We start from the raw sequence: 13,541 nt of genomic DNA on the forward strand, positions 1-13,541 counted from the left end.
CAAAAAAAAAGTCTGTGCTTGGATGTTTTTCTTTGTAAGAAAAAGCTTCCGTCTTGACACTCTAACCCATAGCCCAGACATATGAAGAATACGAGAGATTGTTGTCACATGTTCCACACAGCCAGTACTTGCCAGATATTCCTGCAGCTCCTTTAATGTTGCTGTAGGTCTCTTGGCAGCAACCTGACCAGTTTTCTTCTTGTCTTTTTATCAATTTTTGAGGGACGTCCAGTTTTTTGGTAATGTCACTGTTGTGCCATATTTTCTCCACTTGATGATGACTGTCTCACTGTGTTCCATAGTATATCTAATGCCTTGAAAATTCTTTTGTACCCTGCTCCTGACTGATACCTTTTAACAACAAGATCCCTCTGATGCTTTGGAAGCTCTATGCAGGCCATGGCTTTTGCTGTAGGATGTGACTAAGAAAATGTCATAAAAAACCTACTAGCACAGCTGAACTTTATTTGGGGTAAATCAGAGGCACTTTAAATGATGACAGGTGTGTACTGACTCCTATTTGACATGAGTTTAAATGTGATTGCTTAATTCTGAACATAGCTACATCCCCAATTGTAAGAGGGTGTGCACAATTATGCAACCACATAATTTTATTTTTTTATTTTTACCCCCCTCCCCCCCAAAAAAGATTTCAGTTTGCTTTTCAATTGAGTTGTACAGGTTATAGGTCACATTAAAGTGGAAAACATTCTGAAATGATTAATCTTTGTCTAATTTTTTTACAACACAGAAACATTACATTTTAAGGCATATCTTTATGCTTTCTGAGCCATTTTACTGCTATGCTGTGAAAAGTCTGAATAATATATGGTGATTTGATCTCCCACTGTTCAGGTTTATTCCTAACACACAGCAGAATGAATCACCAGTGGAAAACATCCCATCACTGTCAAATTTCATAGGAATTTATGTTTAGAGAAAATTAAAAATCTTACTTAAACGATAAGTTCACCTTTTTAAAAAAAAAAATACATTCATATCTTTTTGCAAGCAAAAAAATGTGTAAAACAATTATACACTCACTCTCCCCTTATCACCTGTGTATCCCCACCGCACTAAAACAACCTAAATCTAAGCCACCACTTTATAAAAGTGAAATGGGTATAATATTCCTTTACTAAATAGTGGAACAAGTAGCGCTAAATATAGTGTATATTCACACCAATAAACATAAAATACTAAATCCTATAAATCTACACGAGTGAACATGAAGTCCTAAATAATACTTCACTATGCACCCAGTGACTATTAAATCCATGAATAAGTCAGTTGGATGACGAAACATGTCGGGGCGTGGCTCCTAGGCGAATGAGATAAGCATACACAGAACGCTGAACATCTTACATCGATCCTTGTAAAGGTGACGGTGGAACTAAGGAGCAGTGAGAGACTATCTAGCATTCCCGCATATCCTAGGTCCGCCGTGACCATTTGTGCTTCAGCAAGCAGCTGTTTAAGACTGTTGTGGTTTTACATTTGGTGTGGACATACATTTTTGGATGTTAGTACAATCTGATACAACCTTTTTTTGTGTGATTAAAAAAGTTTTTAAACTGTATCACGCTATGGGAGCAAACATTTTCTTTGTTGCATGAGAGCATCTATATGAATAGCCAAGGAAACCAGCTCTTTATTCTGAAGTGGAATTTAGGATACCCCAGTTATAATCCTGCAAAAAGGGGAATAAAGCGTGTATAGCCAAACATGAAAGTGGGAGGCATATACAGCTGGTGAGTTCAATCACATAAGGGGAGAGGAGTCACATTCACAGCGGTGTGGTGGAGGAGTGTAGATGAAAGCTGTTCTTCATTCAAGAGACACTGATCATCATTGCTTTCACAGTTTTTTTCACTTTTTTTATTTGGAGCATGATTTGAAAATTTATGGACTATTGTTTCACTTTGCAACACTTTATAATTATTGGAATATATTTTTTTTTTAGGAAGTTTCACTGTTGCAATTGTAACATTTATTTAGGAAGTGGGATTGTGTGTAACAAACTATCTGAATGTTTTAGGGTTCAATAATCACTCAGTCACAGGGTGTTTTGTTTTAATAGATTATATTTATTTGTTACTACTATTCACTTGGTGTTTACTCAACATATTATATAATAGTTTGTGTTAACTGATGTTTTCATAAGATATTCATTTATTTATTTTGGATTTAATAGTCACTGGGTGCATAGTGAAGTATTATTTAGGACTTCATGTTCACTGGTGTAGATTTATAGGATTTAGTATTTTATGTTTATTGGTGTGAATATACACTATATTTAGCGCTACTTGTTCCACTATTTAGTAAAGGAATATTATACACAAGTAAAAAAATTTGCATTTTTTTTTTTTTACTGGGAGCCTGCAAAGCATTGCACACGTGATCAGCAGATGCAATGCAGGACTCCTGCAGACTGTCAGTGTAAAATGTCTGCTAGTACCTCATACGAGCAGAGGCAGTTACATGCTGACAAGAAGCATCAATGAACTACTTAGAGTGCTCAACAGCGCCGTGGTAGTTCATTCAAAACTATACAACAACAGCCTCAAAGATGTTGGTACTTGTAGTTCTCTCATTCACAGAACTCTGTGAATGAATGATGTGGCTGGATGGGCAGAGAATAACAAGGCCTTTTCTTTTTCAAATTAAGACAGCAGGCACAGGGAGAAGATACTCTGCCTGCTGCCACAGGAGGAACTGAGAGGGGTTGCAGGGGCAGCTGCAGTACTAACATGTTAAATGTTACACCCTAAATATGGGTGTAATATGTTATAAAATGTTTTTTTATCCTTTAAAAATGCTAGTATGCTATACATACAAAGTGCTACAGAAACTCTCGACATTATAGTGGATGAAAACCAAATCATTAAATACTCATATAAACTAATATCTGGTGTAAGGCCGCGTACACACGGGCGGACTGTTCGCCCAACTTTGTCCGTCAAACAGTTTCGGCAAACAGTCCGCTCAAACTTAGCATGGACGGACATGGCCACACACGACGGACGAACAGTTTGCTGAAACCGTGCGCGATGACGTGAACGGCACGTACGACGGGACGAAAAATACGACGTCCTATACACTGCATTATAGCTTTCGGAGTGAAAATCCTTTCTGAGCATGCGCGCAACTTTGTTTGACGAACAAGCCTACACACGAGCGGACGAGCGGACAAGGTTTCAGCGGACAGTTTTTCGGAAATTCAGAAAAACCTTGTCCGTCAAACTGTCCGCTGAAACTGTCCGCTGAAAGCCCACACACGAGCGGACTGTCCGCCCAAACACTGTTCAGCGGACAAAGTTGGGCGAACAGTCCGCCCGTGTGTACGCGGCCTTACAGTACTCACTAGACATGTGCATTCATTTTCGTCCGAATGCATTTTCGTCCGAATTTCAGCTATTTTCGTTTTCGTTTTGACAAACGATAACGAAAGCACAAAATCCGAAAAACGAAAGATCCGACATAAATAAATGCTTTATTTTCGTTTTCATTGTTACAACAGTTCGATATAGAATAGGAGATTCGACATGACTCTGACAACAATCTGTGTCTATAGAACCTGTGTTCGAATGTGCCTAACCTTACCTCTATTAGTCCAAGATTATATAGAGAAAATATTCGACAGAGAAAAAAGATTTGACAGAGAGAAAAGATTCTGCAAGATACTGTCCTAAAAAGTGTTTGGGGACCCGGGTCCTGCCCCAGGGGACATGGATCAATGCAAAAAAAAGTTTTAAAAACGGCCGTTTTTTCGGGAGCAGTGATTTTAATAATGATTAAAGTGAAACAATAAAAGTGTAATATTCCTTTAAATTTCGTAGGGGGGGGGGGGGGTTGTCTATAGTATGCCTGTGAAGGGGCGCATGTTTCCCGTGCTTAGAATTGTCCCTGCACAAAGTGTCATTTATGCAGGAAAAAAAGTCCTTTAAAATCACTCGCAGCTATTATGAATTGTCGGCTCCCGTAATACAGAGAACACTCATTGAAAGTCATTGATAAATAAATAAATAAATAAATAAATAAAAAAAAACGTGGGGGTCCCCCAAATTCAATTACCAGGCCCTTCAGGTCTGGTATGGATATTAAGGGGAACCCTGCCTCAAATTTAAGAAAAAATTTGACGTGGGGTTCCCCCTAAATATCCATAACCAGACCCTTCAGGTCTGGTATGGATATTAAGGGGAACCCCACGTCAAATTTAAAAAAAAATTGACGTGGGGTTCCCCCTAAAAATCCATACCAGACCCTTTATCCGAGCACGCAACCTGGCAGGCCGCAGGAAAAGAGAGGGGGACGAGAGAGCGGCCCCCCCTCCCTCCTGAACCGTACCAGGCCACATGCCCTCAACATTGGGAGGATGCTTTGGGGGTCTGTGACCCCTCAAAGCACCTTGTCCCCATGTTGATGAAGACAAGGGCCTCATCCCCACAACCCTGGCCGGTGGTTGTGGAGGAATAAAAAAAAGATTCCAGCGGCGGTAATCCACTCTTGCTATCCAGCGACGGACGGTCATCTCTCCAGCGATGTCTCATCTCATCCAGCGCAGCGAATCCATCCTTCTGTCTCCGTGTAGGAGACACTGCAGGCATTCCGGCGGCTGACGTTTCTTATATACGGAGGGCGGGGCCACCCGTCACCTGACCCCGCCCCCCTCTGACGCAAGGGGAAACCCGGGGTTCCCTGTGACGTATGGGTGACCCCGCACCCCTCTGATGTAACACAGGCAGGTTTCCGTTACATCAGAGGGGGCGGGGTCACCTATACGTCACGGGGAACCCCGGGTTTCCCCTTGCGTCAGATGGGGCGGGGTCAGGTGACGGGTGGCCCCGCCCTCCGTATATAAGAAACGTCAGCCGCCGGAATCCTTGCAGTGTCTCCTCCACGGAGACAGAAGAAGGGTGGATCGCTGCGCTGGATGAGATGAGACATCGCTGGAGAGATGATCGTCCGTCGCTGGATAGCAAGAGTGGATTACCGCCGCTGGAATCTTTTTTTTATTTTTTTATTTTTAATAAAGGAATTTTTCAAAAGTGTGTTTGTTTTATTTAACCATTTTTTACACTTTCTTTGTGAAATGGTAGGGGTACTTTTGTACCCCCTTACCATTTCAAACAGGGGGGGGGCCGGGATCTGGGGGTCCCCTTGTTAAAGGGGGCTTCCAGATTCTGATAAGCCCCCCGCCCAGCAGACCTCCACAACCGCCGGCCAGGGTTGTGGGGATGAGGCCCTTGTCTTCATCAACATGGGGACAAGGTGCTTTGAGGGGTCACAGACCCCCAAAGCATCCTCCCAATGTTGAGGGCATGTGGCCTGGTACGGTTCAGGAGGGAGGGGGGGGCGCTCTTTCGTCCCCCCTCTTTTCCTGCGGCCTGCCAGGTTGCGTGCTTGGATAAAGGGTCTGGTATGGATTTTTAGGGGGAACCCCATGTCAATTTTTTTTTAAATTTGACGTGGGGTTCCCCTTAATATCCATACCAGACCTGAAGGGTCTGGTTATGGATATTTAGGGGGAACCCCACGTCAAATTTTTTCTTAAATTTGAGGCAGGGTTCCCCTTAATATCCATACCAGACCTGAAGGGCCTGGTAATTGAATTTGGGGGACCCCCACGCTTTTTTATTTATTTATTTATTTATTTTTTTATCAATGACTTTCAATGAGTGTTCTCTGTATTACGGGAGCCGACAATTCATTATAGCTGCGAGTGATTTTAAAGGACTTTTTTTCCTGCATAAATGACACTTTGTGCAGGGACAGTTCTAAGCACGGGAAACATGCGCCCCTTCACAGGCATACTATAGACAACCCCCCCCCCCCCTACGAAATTTAAAGGAATATTACACTTTTATTGTTTCACTTTAATCATTATTAAAATCACTGCTCCCGAAAAAACGGCCGTTTTTAAAACTTTTTTTTGCATTGATCCATGTCCCCTGGGGCAGGACCCAGGTCCCCAAACACTTTTTAGGACAGTAACTTGCAAATTAGCCTTTAAAATGAGCACTTTAGATTTTGAACGTTGGAGTCCCATAGACTTTAATAGGGTTCTAAAGTATGCTATATACTAGCTCCGTCGAATCTTCTTTATACATTCGACAGACACCATAAGCCTTCAAAGACAGATTCGACCGTGATTCATGTGGATTTTCGGACGAATGCAATTTTTGAACGAAAAACGAAATAAATAAAAACGAATTTCGGGAGTAACTAAATAAATTAAGTTTTCAGACGAAAACGAAATTCCGAAACGAAATATTTTACTCTGCACATGTCTAGTACTCACATAATCCCAGTCAGTCTTCCAGGATTTACAGGATTCCTAGGACCTCCACTACCATCAGGTCTTCCAGAATTCCCAGAGCCCACATGAGTCTGCATGTGCTAATGGCACTCTTCGTGTCCTCTGACCAGAAGGATATTTGTGTCTTATCGCCAACTCCCTGAAGGGCAGGAACTGAAGGGCCAGTTGCCTGTTCATTGATGAACTATATTGACCTGACCACTCTCATGCTTGATGCTCACCAAGACCCCTGCATGGACATGACTATTGTTGTCATGCTGCCTGCCAAGACCTCTGCCCATGTCTAAGTATTCTCCTGCCCCCAGGTCTTGTTAGCAGTCTTGGCATAGAAGCTCTCTCGTCCCAGGATCACATTGGTGGGACCGTCCTGATGGCCATAACCTGTTCCCGGTTTTCAAAGAACTGGTGGCCACAAGGGTCTTTGAGCCATCGTCTCTTCTGAGGTGCTCTGGTGAAGACCAACTGTCACTAAAACCCACACACTTCAGGTAAACCTGTGCCATTTGCCAGGGGGCATCATAACAGTAAGACACAGCCATGCAACCAGCTACTAGAGTTAGTTCTCTATTTGAATAATTCTGCAATCAGAGTTCTGAACTGAAGATTTCTATTGAGAATTATTTTAGTGAGGGAACCACATCCTATTCTTTTTTCAGTCCATCTGCATTCTTTGCCCGTGCTGTTGTTTCTTCTGCCTCAGCTTTATGTCCAAGGTACAACTTCTAGAAATGAGAACTGAACTTTGAAACTAAAATTTTTGACAGCATCTCCTTCCAGTTTGAAGCACTAACTAAACTTTACGATGACCCTTGAGTTGTCACTGCAAAGTCTGCTCTAGGTAATCTTTGTCAGGGCTATGACCTATGGAAGAGTACATTTCTAACTTTCAGAGTCTGATTTCTCAAAGGAATGATGCTGCCCTCAAGCAACAGTTCCACCTTTAAAGAATGAACTAGCTTGAGTTGGAATTCCAGATACATTTATTGGGCTAATCTACTAGCTAACCAGATCAATCATATTTCAGGGGACAAAAACAGGAGAAAATGGGAATGTGCAGTTCCTCCAGATTTTCCTACTAACCTCCTGATTCTGGCATGGAGAATAAACTATTCAGTCTCAGGGAGTGTAAGATACTTAATGAAATTGGAGGAAAAGCATTTTATCTGAGTAGGGGGGTTGTCACTGTCAGAGCTGTATAACTGGTGGTGTCAACTGGAAGTATAGTTTCAAAAACCTCTTACATGGGTATCTTCATGAACACAGTATACAGGGATATGGGAAATATTTTTGACATGAACACACACAGGTTGAATTGGATGGACTGGTGTCTTTTTTTCAACCTTACCAACTGTAACTATTTGTAAACAAATTGAAGTGAAGGGGAAAATTAGAGCTTAATTTAGGAGATCAGAGGGTGTTACAAAGAGGTAGAATACAACGAATGAAACAATTTAATTAAAAATAGATTTCAGGGCCATTAAATACTGAATGTGTCTGGATTATTTTTGGAGAATAAGGATTTTGTTTAGTGTCACTTTAAAGTTTTAAAAGAACATTCTAATCTCAAATATAGAGGAAAAATTCTAAGAAAAAGCTGCACAATGTGGAATGTTAGAGGAAAATCTATCTAGTCATAAATGCGCTTGTTAATCACAAAGCATGGACATTATTTGAACTAACTGGATGTGTTGATCATCAGCTTGATTGCTTTTAACTCAAAGGATCTGTCATACTCTATCAGCCGTGTGCTTCTTCTTAGCTCCATGCCAGTGACTCAACAATGAGTGTATTAAGTCCTACAACTGCATCACCATTCTATAGTGCTTAATAGATTTGTGAAACAGAGATTGATTGCTGTGTCATGATGACATCAGCAGTTCTTCACTCCAAAAGTAATCTATCTGCAGTTTGCGCCTAAAGAAAGAAAATAACAAATGGATCATCTTTTTATTGTGCCTGGGCCACGGCTTCAAATAAATTCATGAAAACCCACCAGGGAATAGTCAATATATCTTTTTATTTTTCAAGTTTGACAGTTGCTGCAAAACTATTTTTTTTTCATTTGTATATTTTTCCACCCGAGTTGAAAGTTTAATCAATATTGGTGAATTATTTACATTATCACAGCAGGGAGTTTTATTTATTCTAGGAAAAGCAGTATAAGGCAGTAGAGTGTACCGCTGTACAGGGTGCTACTTGTCATGCTGAAAAATGAAAATACTCTGTGAGTGTCATTTACTATCAAGATGTTAAAAAATAAAAATCAAAGATGGTAAAGATATTTTCAAAATATATGTCTACTTTAAGTTCATCTGTGCCAAGTTTAGTTGTTTTCTCAAATATTGCCAAGCTGCCCCCACAGGAAGCACATCATTAGACATAATACACTTTATTTATAGCTATACAGTTTCATCCACTGCCATTATCCAAACAATGATTACTAACCATTAGGGATGAGCTGAACACCCCCTGGTTTGGTTTGCAGCAGAACATGCAAACAGGCAAAAATTTGTTCGAACACACAAACACTGTTAAAGTCTATGGGACGCGAAAGTGAAAAATCGAAAATGCAACTTATTGCCATGAAAAGTGTTTGGGGACCCGGGTCCTGCCCCTGGAGACATGTATCAATGCAAAAAAAAGTTTTAAAAACAGCCATTTTTTCGGGAGCAGTGATTTTTAATAATTGGGCCTTGGCTGGTGGTGCCACAACACTGTAACCCCTCACAGATACTCTTGTTGGATGCAGGAACGGGCCCTGATGTGAAATATTAGAGCAAAAATTGTAATTACATGCCTCTGTTAAACTCTGTGTATCTCGGCTCTTCTTGGCTCCTCTCGTAGTCCCGCCCTATGATGGACATAACACAGGTCCAATGGCCGTGACTGTGAGCAGAGCCGAGCGCCGACCATATACATACATAGCTGAGTGAACTCAGCTAGGGGCGGATAGCTCCGCACACAGTCACGCCTAGTTCCTGTGTTATGTCCATCATAGGGCGGGACTGGGCATTACTGTGAGCGGAACTAGCCAAGGATAGCCGAATACACTCGGCTATGTATAGATATCAGCGGTGCTCGCTCCTCCACTCACAATCAGCGGGGGATCTGCGGGGATCGGCGTATAACACGCACCCACGATTTTCCCCTGATTTTAAGGGGAAAAAAGTGCATGTTATATGCCAATAATTACAGTAGTTAGAAGAAAATTCTGCTTATGTTGGTATAAAGAATAGGAAAAATATAGGAGTCATATCAGAAAAAATAAAATCTTTTTTTTACTAGCTTTTTAACATAAATTTGTTGTATTTTACACTAGTGTCTTAAAGAAGAAAAACTAAGAATAACCAGGATGCATGCAAGCTTATCCTGGAGTAGCTCATACAACACTGCCCACCTACCATAAAATCCTTTCCATGGACTGTAATTCTTTATTGCAGTCTCCTATTCTCTCTCATTGAAGATAACTGCTATGTTTGAGCTGGCAATAGATTTATTTATACATTTAATTCCCCAAAAACAAGTACTGATGATCAGAACTGACAGTGTATGTGGTGTACACATTGTATTTTTTGATCTTTAAAGCTACTACATAGAGGGATGATAGATAGGGATGTGCTAGCACAGAGATTTTCCAAGTGTGAGAGCTTCCTATTATGATGTTGTAAGCCTCTATGTGCCTAAGACACTGATTGATGCTCTTAAGCAGACAATGACTAGCCCAGTAGTTGCAATCAATACTCAAAATCAGAATCCACATAAGCTTTTATTTCTCTTCATTCCCAACAGCAAGGATATGGGCAAATGAGTTCAGAGATTGTAAACAGTGAACTTATCGATAGTGTTTTTATATTTTATTATTTTATCATCTCAACTCCCTCCAATTGTGTAGTGTCTTAGCAGGCTCTGCCAGGAGGTCTACATATGCTCTGTGGGCCTTCAGTTGAATACAGCTGTTGTATACTGTAATACTGTATAATACTGTACGTGGTCATTGCTTTGTACTATGTAGTAGATAAAACTTTGTACTATGTAGTAGATAATGTACAACAGTACATTTTATTACAATTACTAAAACATATATAATCTTACCTCTTTTTTTATTTTTTTTTACACTTCTTGATTTGCTTGAAGAACATGGACAATGTCCCTCACATTTCACTGTTATTTGCTTTCCCAAGATGCAGGCTTGATATTCTAATTTACACTAAAAAGTAAAATACAAATCAGATATTTAGATTGCAGTTATAGATGAAAGACCAACTAAACAAAACCATATTTCACATGCAATTGCAAAGCCAGCCATACACAGTTCGAATCTCAGCCAGTACAGCAGGGAACGTCCAAAATTCGAACCATGTATGGGCAGGCTGATTGTATCAATCAAATTGGGTACAACCAGCCTGTATTTGATTCGTAAATCCTCCTGCGGAGCTATTGTATTTTCCTTCCTCTCTCACAGCCAGGAAAACACAATAGCTCCACGGGAGGAATTACAAATCAAATCGAGTGATTCTCTTTCACATCATCCATAGCCAGCTTAAGAAAAAGAAAGACAAATATATTATGGTGCTTTTTAGTGATATGATCATGATTCATTGGTAACACCGTAAGAACAGAATGGTTGGCAGTAGTTTTGGTAAAATGTCACTCATTTTAAAAATATATTTTTTATATTTTATTTCAGGCATCGTGTTCACAATTTAAGGAGAACTCAATGTTAAACATAAAAACAAAAACCCATATTCCCAACAATAAATATCACAGTATAAAAACAAAAAAAGTTTAAAAGCTATAAAACACAATTCAAACAAAATCAACATTCGGGCCCTTTGGGATTAATGATCTTAAATGATCATTCCAATCATTTTTTGGTCTGAATAAACTACTAGTTCACCTACCGCCCACTTTGTGCCTACTTTTTGTTTTGCTAAAAAAATTTAATTCACTTGGATACACCCACATTATTAACAACACAGGGTCAGACTTTACATTGAAGTGGGGGAGGCACTGATGAAGGTTTGCAGGAGTTTATAGATCTGTTAATAATTCTGGAATGGAGCTCTAAGAAAGAAGTCTACTGTATATACACAGTCTGAACAGACATTTTTGGATAACAACCCTAAAGGTTGAAGTCGTGGAAAAGGCCTTTCATTATAAGTTACATTCTTAAAGGAAACACCTATTGGAAGATAAGAGAAATTAGAAAAAGGGTAAGGAGGCTGTACAATGTGTTCTCTCTTACTGTCAGAGTAAATAAAAAATGACCAATATCATCAGGAAATAAAAGTTCCCTCTTTTAAAGAAGATGCACCTCCTGTACCAAAAATTGTTTTTTAAAGGGCACCAACATTAAAAGGGTTGTTAGTGAAAAATTAAAAGTTCCTATAAAAACTTTTTTTTGTGGTGAGAAAAAGTTCGGATACTGCCGGAGGTATTATGCATGCTAGCATTTGAAGGGTTAAAGCTGAAACAACCAAAACATTTTATTAAAGTACAGCCTACAACTCCGGAAGGGAATTTGAAATTGAATAATTCTTCTCCTGTAATACCATCCATGTAGTTAATGTTTTGGAATGTGGGTGCAGTCAACATAATGCACGCAGCACTTGGTGGTGAGTTATGTGGAGTAATATGTTACACATATTCTGTGTTACAAGGCTGACAGTTACAAGCATGACCCACAGGCAGAGGCATGATGGGATTTGTAGTTTCGCAACAGCTGGAGGGCCACCAGTTTGAGACCTCTGATTTAGACCAAAAAGAAAGTGAATGCATTTATTGTTTAGAAACATTAACCACAAAAGTCCTGAAAATTGATTTGATATACATTGTTATCTGCAATATTTATTATTAGGACTATCGGTCTGTTGTTATAAAATATATACGTAAAGTTTCACATTTTAATGTTTATAAGAATGTTAATGCTTGAGGCTGGGTTCACACTATTTTCACATGTAGCTTACAGCAGGGGTCCGGTGCATCCCTGTTCACCGTTTCAGGTCCATTTTTTTGGGGTGGAATTCAGACCTGAAACTGACCAAAAGACGCACAGGGCTCCTGTGCAAACTCGCACCGGAGCCGCAGCAAAGATATGTGAACCAACTCCATAGAAAGACAGTCAAAATCTCTTGCTATTGTGAATTGGATGCAGAGAAACCACATGCAATTTGCAATAGTGTGAACAGAGCCTAAGGCTAATATGTCCCTTGGCTTGCTTTATTCATTCTTTTCTCCATTTTTTTAACTATTGTAGAAAAGGATTTCTGGATAAGTTTTACCATTATATTTATGTCTTGATTACTTGTAAGTTATTTATTAAGATTTTTGTGGATAAGTATTCATTTATACATGTTAATGTGTAAAAGGATGTCAATCCACATGGGGAAGGGAGGGGTTAAGAGCATTATTTTTAAGGGAAGGCTTGTGGATTGGCCTCCTTCCCTGATGAAGAAGGTTTTCAACCCTTTGAAATGTGTTGGGTAGAGAGAGCCTGGTGGTGGAATCATCAGATGACGAAGAGGTTTGCCCTTAGTGAATGTAAGTGGAGCAGGTCCCTCAATTGAAAACAACATTGGGGATGTCTCCTAACCACTTGCCAACCGCTGCACACCAATTTATGTTGACAGAATAGTAGGCAAAGGGGCATACCCGAACGTCTCTTTGAATTTGCCGCCTATCGGGTGCACCCTGCTGGCAGCTCATGTGCCGCGGGAGCGTGCCTGCAGGTCCCACAAACTCGGTATTCGCCGGTGGCCCGTGATTGCGGCTAGGAGAGGCAGAATGGGGAGATGCCTATGTAAACAAGGCATTTCCCTGTTCTGCCTAGCAACATGACAGGGAGCTACTGCCCCCTGTCATCGGTTGTAGTGAGCCCACCCCCCTACAGTTAGAACACATCCAGGAAACACACTTAACCCCTTCATCGCCCCCTAGTGTTTAACTCCTTCCCTGCCAGTGCCATTTATACAGTAATCAGTGGCTATTTGTAGCTCTGATTGCTGTATAAATGTCAATGGTCCCAAAATAGTGCCATAAGTGTCCGATCTCTCCACTATAATGTTGTAGTCCTGACAAAAATTGCAGATCCCTGCCATTACTAGTAAAATAAAATAAAATTATAATAAAAATGGCATAAATCTATCCCCTATTTTGTAGACCCTATAACTTTTGCGCAAGCCGATCAATATACACTTATTGTGATTTTCTTTTACCAAAAATA

At 40.3% G+C, this 13,541-nt stretch overlaps 1 protein-coding gene across 2 annotated transcripts in view; it reads right to left on the reverse strand.

Moving 5' to 3' along the window:
• The window catches only part of SPOCK3 (SPARC (osteonectin), cwcv and kazal like domains proteoglycan 3), a 526,887-nt gene that overhangs the window by 75,750 nt on the left and 437,596 nt on the right, over positions 1-13,541 (reverse strand). For both annotated transcript variants that reach the window (XM_077477168.1, XM_077477167.1), the window contains exon 6: positions 10,412-10,526. In XM_077477168.1, the coding sequence (XP_077333294.1) occupies positions 10,412-10,526 (115 nt within the window). The remainder of the gene's footprint in view (positions 1-10,411; positions 10,527-13,541) is intronic.

This window comes from Lithobates pipiens, unplaced genomic scaffold (assembly GCF_037356315.1).
Source record: "Lithobates pipiens isolate NorthernLeopardFrog02 unplaced genomic scaffold, aLitPip1_a1.2 Scaffold_13, whole genome shotgun sequence".
NCBI lineage: Eukaryota > Metazoa > Chordata > Amphibia > Anura > Ranidae > Lithobates > Lithobates pipiens.